Source organism: Bubalus bubalis, chromosome 6 (genome assembly GCF_019923935.1).
Source record: "Bubalus bubalis isolate 160015118507 breed Murrah chromosome 6, NDDB_SH_1, whole genome shotgun sequence".
NCBI lineage: Eukaryota > Metazoa > Chordata > Mammalia > Artiodactyla > Bovidae > Bubalus > Bubalus bubalis.
The window spans coordinates 31,699,318-31,712,205 of record NC_059162.1 but is presented as its reverse complement, the minus strand read 5'-3'; the positions used below and the strand labels follow the sequence as shown (position 1 = coordinate 31,712,205).

Genomic DNA, 12,888 nt, shown 5'->3' with positions numbered 1-12,888 from the left:
TGAGAAGTGGGACCCTGGGATGGGAAATAAAAAAGGTGGTCAAAAGGCGTAGGATCAGAAGCTGGACCCAAACAACCTAATATATCTACTTAAGAAAGGTCACTCCAGTGCCTGTGGGGTAGGTGGCTGGGAGAGAGAAGAAACTCTGAGCAAGGGCACCATTCAGGAGGCTGTTGAAGTAGTTAGGATGATAAAGGGACCTAAAATAGGACAGAGCTATGGAGACTGGAGAAGAGATATGGATGAGATATTCAGAGGCAAAATTACCTGCCCTTGTAACTGTTAGAAAGGGGAGGGACTTCCCTGGCAGTCCAGGGGTTAGGATTTGCCACTTTCACTGCTGGCCTAGTATTCAAGGGGTTCACTCCCTGGTTGATCCCGAACATTGCACCATGTGGTCAAGAAAAAAAAAGAAGAAAAAAAGAAAGGGGAGGTATAGCACAGGGTGCAGTCAAGAATAATTCCGAGGTTTGGGATTCAAGGATTAGGTGAATGAAAGAGGTAGGGTACTAGGAGGAAGTCTGAAACATTTACTGCTCACTCCCAAGGCCCCCTTCTTTCATAGGAACAGTTGATACTTTGTTAGCGTTTTATAAATTTCTAAGAAAAATGCATCTGAGGACCCCTTCCCAATGAGATTACCAAGCCAAAGTCCTCCTACCTCTTTTGGAATCTGAATCATCACTGTGTGTGTGTGTGTGTGTGTGAGAGAGAGAGAGAGAGAGAGAGAAAGAGAGAAGGGAAGTGTAAACTGGTGAGAGATAATGACCAGAATTATGATATCAGGACAAAGGCAAAAGTTGGGGTTAGATGCAGGATTATCTTTAGATTTGGAATTGTAAGATTAGGTTCCAGAAACACTTACATTGGGAGTTATGATTCAGACTTCGTTATAGGAACTCATTTGTTCAATAAATATTGAGCACTTACTCTGGGTCAGATTGCTTTTTTCCAACAAGGTATATTGAAGAGAACAAGAGAGATTAGATCTCTGTCCTCATAGAGTCGGGGAGACAGACAATAAACAGGATTTCAGCTAGTGATAAGTATCATGAAGAAAAATGAACCAGAACATGGGAATAGAGTGATGAGAAAAGCTGGGGAGCTGCCAGGATGAGGGAGCTATCTCAGGGTGTTCAGGAAAGTCTTCTTTGAAAAGGTGATATTTGAGCTGAGACCTAAAGTTGTTCTTGAGATGGTGCTGGGGAGGGATAGGAGCAACGCACAGAAAACGTTAAATTTGAGCTGTTAGACATCGAAGTGGAGGTGTTGAGACGGGAGATGGAGGTACAAATGTGGAGTTCAGAGGTCGGAGGTGGAGATACGAATGTGGGAGCTGTCCGTGCAGTTGCTGGTTCCTATCCGATTTCTTTCATCAGGGCTAACCGTGTGCCAGGTACTGTGCTAGGGGTTGGGGACACAAAGAGGAAACCACACAGACATATACTACGCAACGTGGTCAATCGTCTCGCTGTAGTCCGGACGCTCTCCGAGAGCGCAGGACAAGGCAGCGAGTTGGGGCGGGACAGGGTGGGAATCGGGAGGGGGCGACCGCGGAGTCATGGCCCGGAGGCGGGGAGCTTGACGCACAGACCGCATCACAAAGACAGCTTTGTGAGGCAGCCAACTCTGGGCGCTGGGCGGGGCGGACCCGCCCACAGAGGGCCTTCGGGCGGGGCGGGGCGGTGCTCCCATCGCTAGCGGCCGGCGCCCTCTACAGGTCGCAGGCGGCGATACGCTGGTAGCCTCTTGTTTTCCTCTCCTCCCTTTTCCCGCCATCCTCTGGTCACATTTTTTGTTGTTGTAGCTGTTTCTGAGTGTTGCTAAGCCTTCAACTTCCCCTCCTTTTCGAGGCCTGGCGTGTCAGTGTCTTCGCGGGAAGAGTGCCAATAAAGTTTTTCCTCTTCTCGCTCTCAGGCTCCCAGCCTCGCCCCAAGTACCGCGAGATCCGGCGGCGCGGCTACCATGGCGGCGGCGTTTGAAGCCCCAGCTGCCTTAGAGACCGTGGAGACCGCTATGCCGGCGGAGCGTGTGGCCACGCAGTTCTCGGCCCCGGAGCCAGCCTCCCGGCCGGTGCGGACCCTGCGGACGGCTCACGACATCAGCGGCCCGCGGACCCGCACTGGGGACGTGCTGCTGGCGGAGCCGGCAGACTTCGAGTCGCTGCTGCTGTCGCGCCCGGTGCTGGAGGGCCTGCGGGCGGTTGGCTTCGAGCGGCCGTCGCCCGTGCAGCTGAAGGCCATCCCTCTGGGGCGATGTGGACTCGGTGAGGGAGGGGGCACTAGAGGGGCCAGGAGGGCCGAAGGTGCGGGATGCGGGGGGCGGTCGAGCCATGGCGAAGGCCGGGAAGGGCCCAGGGCGGCTGCCTGCAGGGGCACGACACCGCATTCCGCGTGCCTCTATTTCCTACACTGTCAAACGGAGGCGCAGTACTGAATTTGGAGATATTTAAGGTCCATTCCATTCTGACAAGTGGTTCTATGTTTGAGAAAAGTAAACAGTAGTAAGGATCTCGGATGAGATCATCCTGGATTAGGGTAGGCCCTAAATCCAGTGACTAAGGCCAGAGATTGGAGTTACACAGCTTCGCGCCAAGAAATATCAGAGCCATCAGAAGCTGGAAGAGACAGGGAAGAATTGTATTGATAACCATAGAGCCTTTGGAGGGAATGTGACCCTACTGATACTTTATTTCATACTTCAAACTTCTGGTTCTTAAGCCTAAAGAAGAAAAGAAACGGTAGGGGTTCAGGGAGGAGGCCTGTTTCTGGATATGGCTTCATGCTTTTTTAAGAGTTAAGGGTAAAAATCAAAGTGCCAACGATGTGATCTCTGGAGACCCTTCTAGTTCTGGGATTGGTACCTAAGTTTCTTCAGTCCTAGCTAACTTTCTTTTCTTCTCAGATTTAATTGTTCAGGCTAAGTCTGGAACTGGGAAAACCTGTGTCTTCTCCACCATTGCTTTGGACTCTCTTGTTCTTGAGAACCTAAGTACCCAGGTGAGTTTAGCTCAGATGACCCAAAGGAGGGTATGTTATGTGGATTTTACTACACGTCAGATGAAATACCAGTGGCTCCTCAGAGATAGAAGTGAAGTTGGTGAATGATTCCATTGAGGCATAGATGACAAGTATAAGGGGAAAGTAGACATTGAGGCTATTGAGTGGTGGAGGTATGGATGGGATAGTGCCCAAATAGAAGTTTAGAGATTTCTGTTATTACTACATGTTAAATAAAACAAGTCTGCCATGTGTATCAATTTTGTCATTTCTTGAGAATACAAATAGGGATTTTTTTTTTATGCTTTTATTTGCTCACCAGATTATGGTGAGGTTTAGCATTTTGCCTGATTTGTGGTAATGAGGTAATTGGCTGTTGTCGGTAACTAGGTGGTTCTTAACAGTGACTGTATTATACTGAGCTCCCATTTTCTAGATTCTCTCAGAGTATGTCTAAGATGGCCTTACCCAAATTAACAGGAGATTTGGGTTTGGGGATCATTTCTTCAACAAAGATATGTTAAAGATAATATGATTTGCCCATGTTATCTATAAACAATTACGCCAGGCACTGGGGATATCTTTTTGAGTCCTGCCTTATATATTTATTCTGCTGACTTGTTAAAGGTATATTTTATGTTTTGTTTTTAGATATTGATCTTGGCTCCTACAAGAGAAATTGCTGTACAGATACATTCTGTTATCACAGCCATTGGAATAAAAATGGAAGGGTTAGAGTGTCATGTGTTTATTGGAGGGACTCCATTATCCCAAGACAAAACCAGACTTAAAAAGTGTCATATTGCTGTTGGTTCTCCTGGTAAGATATCAGCACCTTTTAATTACTAGGCTTTTAAGTAACTGAGCACTTTTATATAACAATAAGAATATGGCAGTCTTTGATAAGTATGGTAATTATTTTGAGTATTAAAGATGAAGAACATTAGATTAGTGAGATATAAACACATGACTGGATTACCAACAGAATTTATAAAATCTCCATTCCTAAGGATGTTTAAGTATGGGATAGGCCTTTGAAAAGAAGAGTATTGAGATGACTTTCAGGAAGCCCTTCTAAGCCATGGATTGGGATTATTCTTTGCTTCCGTATTGTCTTTCAGTCATGAATCACTCAGAATCACAATCTAGCATTCAGTGCTTTACAGCTCTTAATGGAATAGTGTTTATTTTCCATACATATTGGTGATGAAATGTGAGGGAAAAATAACAGATTTAGGCAAGATCAGAACTCAAGATTTCTAATTTGTGGTTTAGTGTGTAAATAGAGAATAGTGAGGGTTGGCTCAGATCAGCAGTTCCACCTGTTAAGTAGAGTAACAGAATTGGCTGAAATTTCCACAAGTTGGTGCATTGTGAATATTTGAATTTGTTTTGTTTTCTGGAATTTAGGCAGAATTAAACAACTGATAGAACTTGACTACTTGAATCCAGGCAGTATACGTCTCTTTATTCTTGATGAAGCAGATAAGCTCTTAGAAGAAGGCAGCTTCCAAGAGCAAATAAAGTAAGAAAAATAAGTAACTTGACTATTAAAATGGTGCTCCAAAGTATCTGTTTTTGGCTTTTCTAAGTGGTGATTACCATCTGAATAGTTTTCAGAGTGTGTGTTTTTCTTTTATTTTGCAGTTGGATTTATTCTTCCTTGCCTGCAAGTAAACAGATGTTGGCAGTGTCAGCTACTTACCCTGAATTTTTGGCTAATGCTTTGACAAAGTACATGAGGGAGCCCACTTTTGTAAGACTGAATTCCAGTGATCCGAGTCTAATAGGTGTGTATAGATATTGGATTTGTTACTTACTGGGTTTGTTCATGATATTCTGGAGCTTTCTTTCGTTTAGTTGTCTATTGCTTTCATATTTGCTTTATTTAGCAAATAGGTTTGTTTTAACAGAAGACTCTTCTTTATAGGTTTGAAGCAGTATTATAAGATTGTCAATTCATACCCTTTGGCCCATAAGATTTTTGAGGAAAAGACTCAACATTTACAGGAACTGTTCAGCAAAATTCCATTTAATCAAGCCTTAGTCTTTTCTAACTTACACAGCAGGTACTGTACCTTAAAAGTCATCTGGGGAACTTATGAAATACAAAGATAGGTGTGGGCAATATTTGTAAAATTATAACCCTCTGTGTTATTTTTCATAGAGCACAACACTTGGCTGATATCCTTTCTTCTAAAGGCTTTCCTGCCGAGTACATTTCAGGTAACTTCATCTCTTAACTTTAATCTTTGTTGAGTATCCTGACTTGAAGCTTCTCCCAAGTCAGGAGAGATACCACTTTATGAGTTGACTTGTTAATGTGGGGTTATACTGAGTCTTTAGAGTAAAAGGAATTTCAGGTTTATTTTTTACTGAGATTTGGTTATACCAATATCCTTGTTTTTTTAAGAAGTAACATGGTTTATAATATAGTAGAAAACTTGAGTTGTATCCACAAATAACTGATTTTATAAAAACAAAGTCTTTTTTTTGTCTTAAGATAATCATGTTAAAATTGCTAAGAATTGCTGACTAAATTGACTTTTATGGTCTCTTGGAAGGCAAAACTGATTGATATTCATTTATTTATTTATGACTGTGGTGGGTCTTCATTGCTGTGAAGGCTTTTTCTCTAGCGTCAGCGATTGGGCTTTTCATTGCAGTGGCTTCTCTTGTTGTGGAGCATGGACTCTAGGCTCGCAGGCTTCAGTAGTTGCAGCTCCTGGGCTCACAGGTTCAGTAGTTGTGATGCATGGGTTTAGTTGCTCCACAGCATGAAGGATCTTTCCAAACCAGGGATTGAATCCATGTCTCCTGTATTGGCAGGCAGATTCTTTATCACTGAGCTACTACCAAGGAAGACTCAGAACGGATTGATTTTTGACACAAAGCTGAATTATTACTGCTAACCTAGGAATGGAAGATTTAAAGGAATTTTTGATCAGTGAGAGCCTTTCTAGAGTTTTGGTTGCTATCTCAGCTTAGTTTTTAACCTGTTAGTATAGGCTTGTTTGGTAATGATATATCTCATGGACCAATATTTCGACTGTAGATCACACTTCAATACCAAATTGATAAGCAGCTGATTAAAGCAATTTTATTTTGCTAAGAATTGTTAAACCTTATATGTAACTTTTAGATATAATGTTATATCTGCAGGCATAGCCTAAGTCACCATTTAAAAATGAATTTTTAGGGACTTCCCTGGTGGTCCAGTGGTTAAGACTCTGTGTTCCCACTGCAGGGAGGCATGAGTTTAATCTCTGGTTGGAGAACTAAGATCCCCACATACTGCAGCTAGGCCAAAAAATAAAAATAAGAAAAAAATTAAAAATGAATTTTGAGTTGATTGCCTAACTATATTTTAAAAGATTCTGACTTTAGGTCATAACCTAGATTTCCATATAATGACAGAATTAACTTTGGTTGTTATATTTTTTAACTGTTAAGACTGGGTATTACTATTTCTGCTTTTTGTGGATTTGATAAATGTATATTAGCTTGTTTTATGTGACTTTATTTCTGGATCTTTTTAGGCAACATGAATCAGAATCGGCGTCTTGATGCTATGGCTAAACTGAAGCAGTTTCATTGCAGAGTCCTCATTTCCACAGATTTGGTAAATTTCCTGTTCAGTTTGGGTGACTAATCCATCTGGATATATGTTCTGTTATCAAATGTACAGATTTCAACTATTATTTTAGGTGGGTGTATCTGACAGGAATACCAGAAGATAATCATATTTCCAGTGCTGGGGAATATGTTTTCCTAAAACTGTCTTTTGTGTTTTTAATCTTTATTCTTGAAGGCAGTTATTCATTAGAAACAAATTTTCCTTTGCTCCTAAATATCCTCCTGTTCTTAATTTGGCTCTTGGTTACACTAGAATAATAGTGTGTCCATGCAGTAGTTACTGCAAACAAGCAATTATTCTTTTCTTCAAGACTTCCCGTGGCATTGATGCTGAGAAGGTGAACCTAGTTGTGAACCTGGATGTACCATTGGACTGTGAGACATATATGCATCGAATTGGCAGAGCTGGCCGTTTTGGTAAAAAGAAAAAAGTTGGGATGCTTTCTTTAAGGGGAGGAAGCTGTACTGTGGCAAGTGGACTTGGAATGTCATTTATATGAAAACTGACTTACTACTTAACATTCCTTCGGTGCTTTAGGTACTTTAGGACTGACAGTGACCTACTGCTGCAGGGGAGAAGAAGAAAACATGATGATGAAAATTGCCCAGAAATGTACTATCAATCTTCTGCCTTTACCAGGTATATTTTATCTGTTTCATTTGCTGTTGAAATAATAATGGTAATGATGATAGGCCTAATAAAAATAATAGCAAACATAGAGTATTTATGACATGTAATGTTCTAAGTATTTATAAGTATTTATGTATGTTAACTCATTTAATGCTCACCACAATCCTTTGAGTTACGTGCTATTATTATCTACCTTTTGTAGAAGAGGATATTGAGACAGAGAGAGGTTAACTATTTGCCTAAGGTCTTAAAGTTAATAAGTAGCAGGGAGAAAATTGTAAGCTAACAATATATTTTTCACATGAAAAGTGAAAAATATATTTCTGTTGTATTAACTCCATAGTTTATAGCCTTCAAATTTGATTTTCTTCTTTTATATCAAGGATGTATCTTACCTTTTATGTTGCGGTGAAGATAATTCTTCTCATGTTCTCCTTTGTTATTATGAGGAAGTATCTTTAATTTGAACACTATTCTGAAAATGTTTAAGTATTTTCTTTTGATTTTAATGAATCATTTATCAAGCTGCTTTCTAAAAGTGCCATCTTGGAAACAATGCATGTTTTGAAACTACTACTGATTTTTAGAAAACTTTTTTAAAAGCCCTAAACTCTTGTGTGGAAATATGATTTATATGCTGTACAGCTGACCCTTGAATAACATGGAAGTTTGAGGTGCCGAGCCTCTGCGCAGCATAAGTCCCTGTATAACTCAGAGTCAGCCCTCCATATCTGCATTTCCACATTCACTGATTCGGCCAGCAGCAGACTGTGTAGTACTGTCAAACATACTGGAAGAAGTCTGTGTATGACTGGACCTTCAAACCCTCAGTTCAAACCTGTGTTATTCAAAGGTCAACTGTATATGTTAATGTATGCATGTTAGTGTGTTCAGTTCAGTTCAGTCGCTCAGTCGTGTTCGGCTCTTTATGACCCCATGGACTGCAGCACACCAGACCTCCCTGTCCATCACCAGCTCCTGGAGTTTACTCAGACTCATGTCCATTGAGTCGGTGAAGTCATCCAGCCATCTCATCCTCTGTCATCCCCTTCTCCTCCCGCCTTCAATCTTTCCCAGCAGCAGGGTCTTCAGATGAGTCAGTTCTTTGCATCAGGTGGGCAAAGTATTGGAGTTTCAGCTTCAACATCAATCCTTCAAATGAATATGCAGGACTGCTTTCCTTTAGGATCTCCTTGCTGTCCAAGGGACTGTCAAGAGTCTTCTCCAACATCACAGTTCAAAAGCATCAATTCTTTGGCGCTCAGCCTTCTTTATAGTTCAACTCTCACATCCATACATGACTACTGGAAAAACTATAGCCTTGACTAGATGGACCTTTGTTGTCAAAGTAATGCCACTGCTTTTAAATATGCTGTCTAGGCTGGTTATAGCTTTTCTTCCAAGGAGCAAGCATCTTTTAATTTCATGGCTGCAGTCGCCATCCACAGTGATTTTGGAGCCCCCCAAAATAAAGTCAGCCACTGTTTCCACTGTTCCCCCATCTATTTCCCATGAAGTGATGGGACCAGATGCCATGATCTTTGTTTTCTGAATGTTGAGCTTTAAGCCAACTTTTTCACTCTCCTCTTTCACTTTCATCAAAGGCTCTTCAGTTCCTCTTTGCTTTCCGCCATAAGGGTGGTGTCATCTGCATATCTGAGGTTATTGATATTTCTCCTGACAGTCTTGATTCCAGCTTGTGCCTCATCCAGCCCAGTGTTTCTCATGATGTACTCTGCATGTAAGTTAAATAAGCAGGGTGACAATATACAGCCTTGACATACTCCTTTTGCTATTTGGAACCAGTCTGTTGTTCCATGTCCAGTTCTAACTGTTGCTTCCTGACCTGCATACAGATTTCCCAAGAGACAGGTCATAAATATATATATATATATATATATAAAGGCAGGTGTACACACACACACACACACACACACACACACATCAATCAGTTCAGTCTCTCAGTTCTGTCCGACTCTGTGATCCCATGGATTGCAGCACGCCAGGCTTCCCTGTCCATCACCAACTCCCGGAGCCTACTCAAACTCATGTCCAATGCGTCAGTGATGCCATCCAACCATCTCATCCTCTGTCGTCTCCTCCTCCTCCATACATTATATAGATACATATCTATACATGTATATAGATATTGTATAGTTATATAAACATATATATACATGATCTTCTAGAAAATGGGATATGTTATTGAATAAATATGGCAGTGAATATTTACCAATATATTTCACTCCTTTAGTGATTTTTACAAAGCTAGATTAAGCACAGGTCTAGGAGTACTGTGAATTTTAGTAGTTCTGGCTTTGTGATAATTCATTTTATGATCTTTTTACAGATTTTTAAAATTACTCTAAGCTTATGTCCAGGTTTACAAAGTATTTGTTTTTAGAGTAGATGGTCTTTAGGTTCTCTGAGACTATATTTTGTTAATTCTCTCTATAAGTGTTGATAATCTTTGTAATTATAAATACAGAAAAAAATTGAAAATTGACATATGAGGGGTAGGCCTTGTGGTAGGATTCAGTATCATAACATCTAGTGATAAAAAAAGTTGTCTTTGGTTACTGGAAAATGACATGTATTTGGATCTTTATGAAGTGTTAACAGAGCCCCGAAATTGTGAGAAAATGATACTCATGGTGTTAGATCTGTATTGGACTAGACACTTGTGTGACCACAGACTGTTCAGGTGAGTATCCAGGAGCAGGATTAGGAGGGAAATTGACCTGAATGATAGATCTCTGCAAGCAAGGGATATCATCTTAGCAGGAATCTGAGTTTAGTCAGAGTTTCTATTCAATGAAGAATCAAGAGCCCCAGCTGAAGAATCCAGATCTGAGGGAATGAGTAGTGGGTACACATACGTGGAACAGCACCAGCAGTGACAGGTGAGCTCTTTGTAAAGCTGAGGCTCTGTGTACTTGCTCTAAGATGAAAATTGGTCACACTTTGGAAAGACCTGAGTGCAGGTAGAAGCAAATTGTCACACCTGGCTGGAAGAGGAAATTCAGAGGGTTGGAGCCAGTACATTTTTTTTAGATTTACAAGTGCCATTGATATCACAGATCTTTTCACAGTCATCTGTCTGTCTTTTTTCCCTGTGGAGGTTTTTTCCCTCCACCATTGAGGGCGTTGATTTTTCCCTGGTAGAATATAATATAGGGTGGCAGATTTACTTGGGTGCAGAGTTGCGGTTGTAATATTTCCCAGTTGGTAAGCTTTAGGGAGCATGGTCTGTTTTCTAATACCTTTGTTCTGCTGCTATGAGTAGTGAGATCACAGGCAGGAGTTGGTGAGAGGGAGATGACGAGGGGTAGGAGAACTGCTACAGAGGCACCTTACTCCTAGAATCAGCTCTTTTCACTGAGAAGTTAGAGGGTGATACTGCTAATGAGTATGGGATGGTCTTGTATATTTATCACCAAAATTCTTTCCTGTGAGGATTACTTAGGTTTTTTAAAATACTAATATATTAAGCTTCTTAGTATATTGTTAGTGTATTTTGTTTCTTAACCCTTTTGACCATGGAAAGCTTTATTAAACCATTCAGAAAATGCTGGTCTAAAGCAACTTGAGAATTTAATACTTTTGAATTCCTTTTATGTAGATCCTATTCCTCCTGGTCTGATGGAAGAATGTTTGGATTGGGATATGGAGGTTGAAGCTGCCGTGCATACATATGGTTTAGCAAGTGTACCTACCCAGCCTCTAAAAAAGCATATTCAAAAAATAGAGAGAACCTTTCAAACTCAGAAAGCTCATGGTAAACACATGGCTTCATCTAGGAATACTTCTATATCTACAGTATCAGTGAAATCAAAAAGTAATACCAAACAAAAACTTCCTGTGAAAAGCCATTCAGAGTGTGGAATCGTAGAAAAAGCCATATCACCAAAAGAACTGGGCTGTGCAGTACAACTGGAAGAGCAAATGAAGAATTCTGTTCAGACCTCTGTTGAAAACCCTACTAACAGTCAGCACCAAGTCAAAGAAGCTTCTGTGTCACTCCCCAAAATTCCTTGTCTGTCTTCCTTTAAAACCCATTTGCCGTGTATTTTGACTTTTGCAGAATTGGTGGAGGATTATGAACACTATATTAAAGAGGGTTTAGAGAAACCTGTGGAAATCATCAGACACTACACAGGTCCTGGGGAGCAGTCTGTGAATCCTCAAAATGGTTTTGTGAAAAATAGAATTACTGAAGAGAGAGTGCAGATATTGGCAAGTAGCAGCCAATCTGGAGACTCCGAGAGTGACAGTGATTCTTACAGCTCAAGGACTTCTTCCCAGAGCAAAGGAAATAAGTCGTATTTGGAGGTTTCTTCTGATACTCAGCTGAAAGACTCAGAATCTATTCCTATGGATGGCCTTATCTCTTTGGAACAGCCTCTGAATGGAAATGACACCCCTAGCCTAGTAGAGTATCAAGAATCAACTGAAATCCAAGTAAAGACAAGGCATAAGGAGGGCGCTAACCATAACCAGAGAGCTAAGCAGAGCCGGAGAAACCTTCCCAGGCGATCTTCCTATCGATTGCAGACAGAACCCCAGGAAGATGGTTGGTATGACTGCCATAGGAGAACACATCCAAGTTTTTCTGATACATATCAGGACTATGAGGAGTACTGGAGAGCTTACTACAGGGCATGGCAGGAATACTATGCTGCTGCTTCTCAGTCGTATTATTGGAATGCTCAGAGGCATCCAAGTTGGATGGCAGCCTATCAGATGAATACCGTTTATCTACAAGAAATGATGCGCAGCACCCAGTGACAGTAGGCTGTCCCTCACACCATCTGGGCATATCAAGTGATTGCCGTCCTCCTTGACCTATCGGGGAGTGGTCTATAGTGGCATTTTTTGAGGAACTGGAGAAGTCTTGAGGCTTTCTGCTGGGACATATCTATTTTTCAGGTTGTTTTGACCTAAATCAACCTGATGTAGGTCAAGTGTATTATCTTTTTAAAGATCTTTTTAAAGAAACTCCCTGGATTAGATTCTTGAAAGAAAATTTGGGGGACGTAAAGCTAAAGGTCCCAGGGTGCCATTTTCTATAAGCTGTTCTGAAAAGAAACACTGAAAAAGACATACCACTGCTTACTTTAAAAGAAATAAAAACCTTGAGATTTGAAAGGTAATGCTAGTTTATGTTGTGGAGTTCTTTCCAGAAGTCTTGGGCTGCATTTCCATAGAGGTGTTTTCTTACAGAAATTTGTAGCATGGTAGATAGAAAACTGCTTCTCCTTTTGGGAATAAACATTGATTTAGACTTTCCCAAGGTCCTTGATTTGATGCTATTTGCTTCCAGTAAAAAAAGAAACTCAGCCAAGTGTGGTGACATGTTTATTGTTCGTCTTTTGATGATGATGTCTTATTTTTAAGATTATGGAAGCTATCTGTGTTTTTGATACACATTAAATAGCTAAGGATCAGTGGCTGTCTTTTGTTTCTTAGGAAAAGGAGCAGCTCTTCATCTTTGTTGATTTTTGGATCCTTTTATGAATCTGATGAAAGCTATAGATTTGTCCCAGAAAATTTCTCATTCTGTAAACAAGAATTTTTTTTCAAAGGGTTCATAGACCTTTTGAAGCCCATCTCTGGGACCCA

General features: G+C 40.8%; 1 protein-coding gene across 1 annotated transcript; it reads left to right on the top strand.

The window, feature by feature from the left end:
- The first annotated feature begins 1,787 nt into the window (after positions 1-1,787).
- DDX20 (DEAD-box helicase 20) lies at positions 1,788-12,419 on the top strand. Its single transcript, XM_044944551.1, has 11 exons — positions 1,788-2,266; positions 2,905-2,999; positions 3,651-3,819; positions 4,410-4,524; positions 4,647-4,789; positions 4,930-5,068; positions 5,167-5,225; positions 6,539-6,621; positions 6,947-7,052; positions 7,174-7,275; positions 10,889-12,419. The coding sequence occupies exons 1-11, from the start codon at positions 1,966-1,968 to the stop codon at positions 12,052-12,054; spliced, it is 2,478 nt and encodes an 825-aa protein (XP_044800486.1). The 5' UTR covers positions 1,788-1,965; the 3' UTR covers positions 12,055-12,419.
- Positions 12,420-12,888: the final 469 nt, after the last annotated feature.

Coding starts and splice junctions, on each gene's coding strand:
- DDX20 (XM_044944551.1), top strand. CDS start 1,966: ATGGCGGCGGCGTTTGAAGCCCCAGCTGCCTTAGAGACCGTGGAGACC. Junction 4,525..4,646: donor AGCTTCCAAGAGCAAATAAA/GTAAGAAAAATA, acceptor TTTATTTTGCAG/TTGGATTTATTCTTCCTTGC. Junction 5,226..6,538: donor TCCTGCCGAGTACATTTCAG/GTAACTTCATCT, acceptor GGATCTTTTTAG/GCAACATGAATCAGAATCGG.